Source organism: Verticillium alfalfae, genomic scaffold (genome assembly GCF_000150825.1).
Source record: "Verticillium alfalfae VaMs.102 supercont1.5 genomic scaffold, whole genome shotgun sequence".
Classification (NCBI taxonomy): domain Eukaryota; kingdom Fungi; phylum Ascomycota; class Sordariomycetes; order Glomerellales; family Plectosphaerellaceae; genus Verticillium; species Verticillium alfalfae.
In genome coordinates this window covers 843,253-844,281 of record NW_003315034.1, presented here as the reverse complement: position 1 = coordinate 844,281, position 1,029 = coordinate 843,253, and the positions used below count along the sequence as shown (strand labels likewise).

General features: G+C 60.3%; 1 protein-coding gene across 1 annotated transcript in view; it reads left to right on the top strand.

Moving 5' to 3' along the window:
- Nucleotides 1–123: 123 nt before the first annotated feature.
- VDBG_04583 (PCI domain-containing protein) overlaps nt 124–1,029 on the top strand; it is a gene marked incomplete at both ends in the record, with an annotated part of 1,359 nt that continues 453 nt past the window's right edge. The window contains 2 exons of the mRNA XM_003004931.1: nt 124–692; nt 758–952. Coding sequence (XP_003004977.1) covers nt 124–692; nt 758–952 — 764 coding nt within the window. The remainder of the gene's footprint in view (nt 693–757; nt 953–1,029) is intronic.

The following is a 1,029-nucleotide window of genomic DNA, read 5'->3' as shown; positions in this document are numbered from 1 at the left end:
ACCCGAATGTCCATAATCAAACGACAGACGAGCCAGCGGTTGACGACGACAACAACGCAAACGAGAGAACCTCGCGCCCCTCCAAACACCACATCGGAACGGAACGGCAACAGGCGACCCAAGATGGCGGCTGGATCGACTACCCAGAATGCGCAGCCGCAGCTGCTGTTCGTGGACGGCACCTTCCCCGAGCTGGCCGGCGAGATGGCAGACTACCTCCACATCGCCGACGAGGTTAAGCCCCTGCTGGAGGACGAGTCCAAGAGGGATGAGGCCCTCGCCAAGCTTGTTCGCTCCTCCTCGGCTCTGACCTCTGTCCCCGAGAAGGAGTTCACCGCCGCGTCCAACCTCATGATCCACCTCGTCATGCAGTCCAACGAGCCCAAGAAGCACCTGCCCGCGCTGTGCCAGGCCTTCAGCAAGCCCATCGCCACGTCGCCCATCAACGGCGTCGGCCTGAGCCTCAACGCCTTGACGACCGTGTTCAACCTCATCGACCCCAAGAACCCCATTCGCTTCAACGTCTTTTCCGCCATTCTCAAGTTCCTCAAGGCACATGGCATGTTCGACACGATCGAGCCCTACCTCAAGCACATTCCCACCTGGTTCGATGACTGGAACACGGGCGAGGAGTACCAGCGGAACATGTATGTCGACATTTCTGAGGTTGCGGCCGAGGCAGGCCAGGACGGGTGAGTAGTTTCCCCTGTCCTCCTTTTTTTCTGGGGGTCCCTAACCGCGGTCCTTCGCACATCAGACAGAGCTACGAGTACCTTCTCAAAGCCCTGCGCACGTTCGATGCCGACGACAAGGAGGAGCTTGCCTCTGAGGAGGCTCAAGAGCTCTCCCTGCGCGCCGTCAAGGAGGCCCTCCTGTCGCCCACGCACCTCCTCTTCACCGATGTCCGCAGCATACCCAGTGTCCAGAACCTCAGCGAGACGCACCCCGTCTGGTCGCAGCTGCTCGACATTTTCGCCGAGCAAGACCTCGAGGACTACAACGACTTCAACGACGAGCACGAGGGCTTCG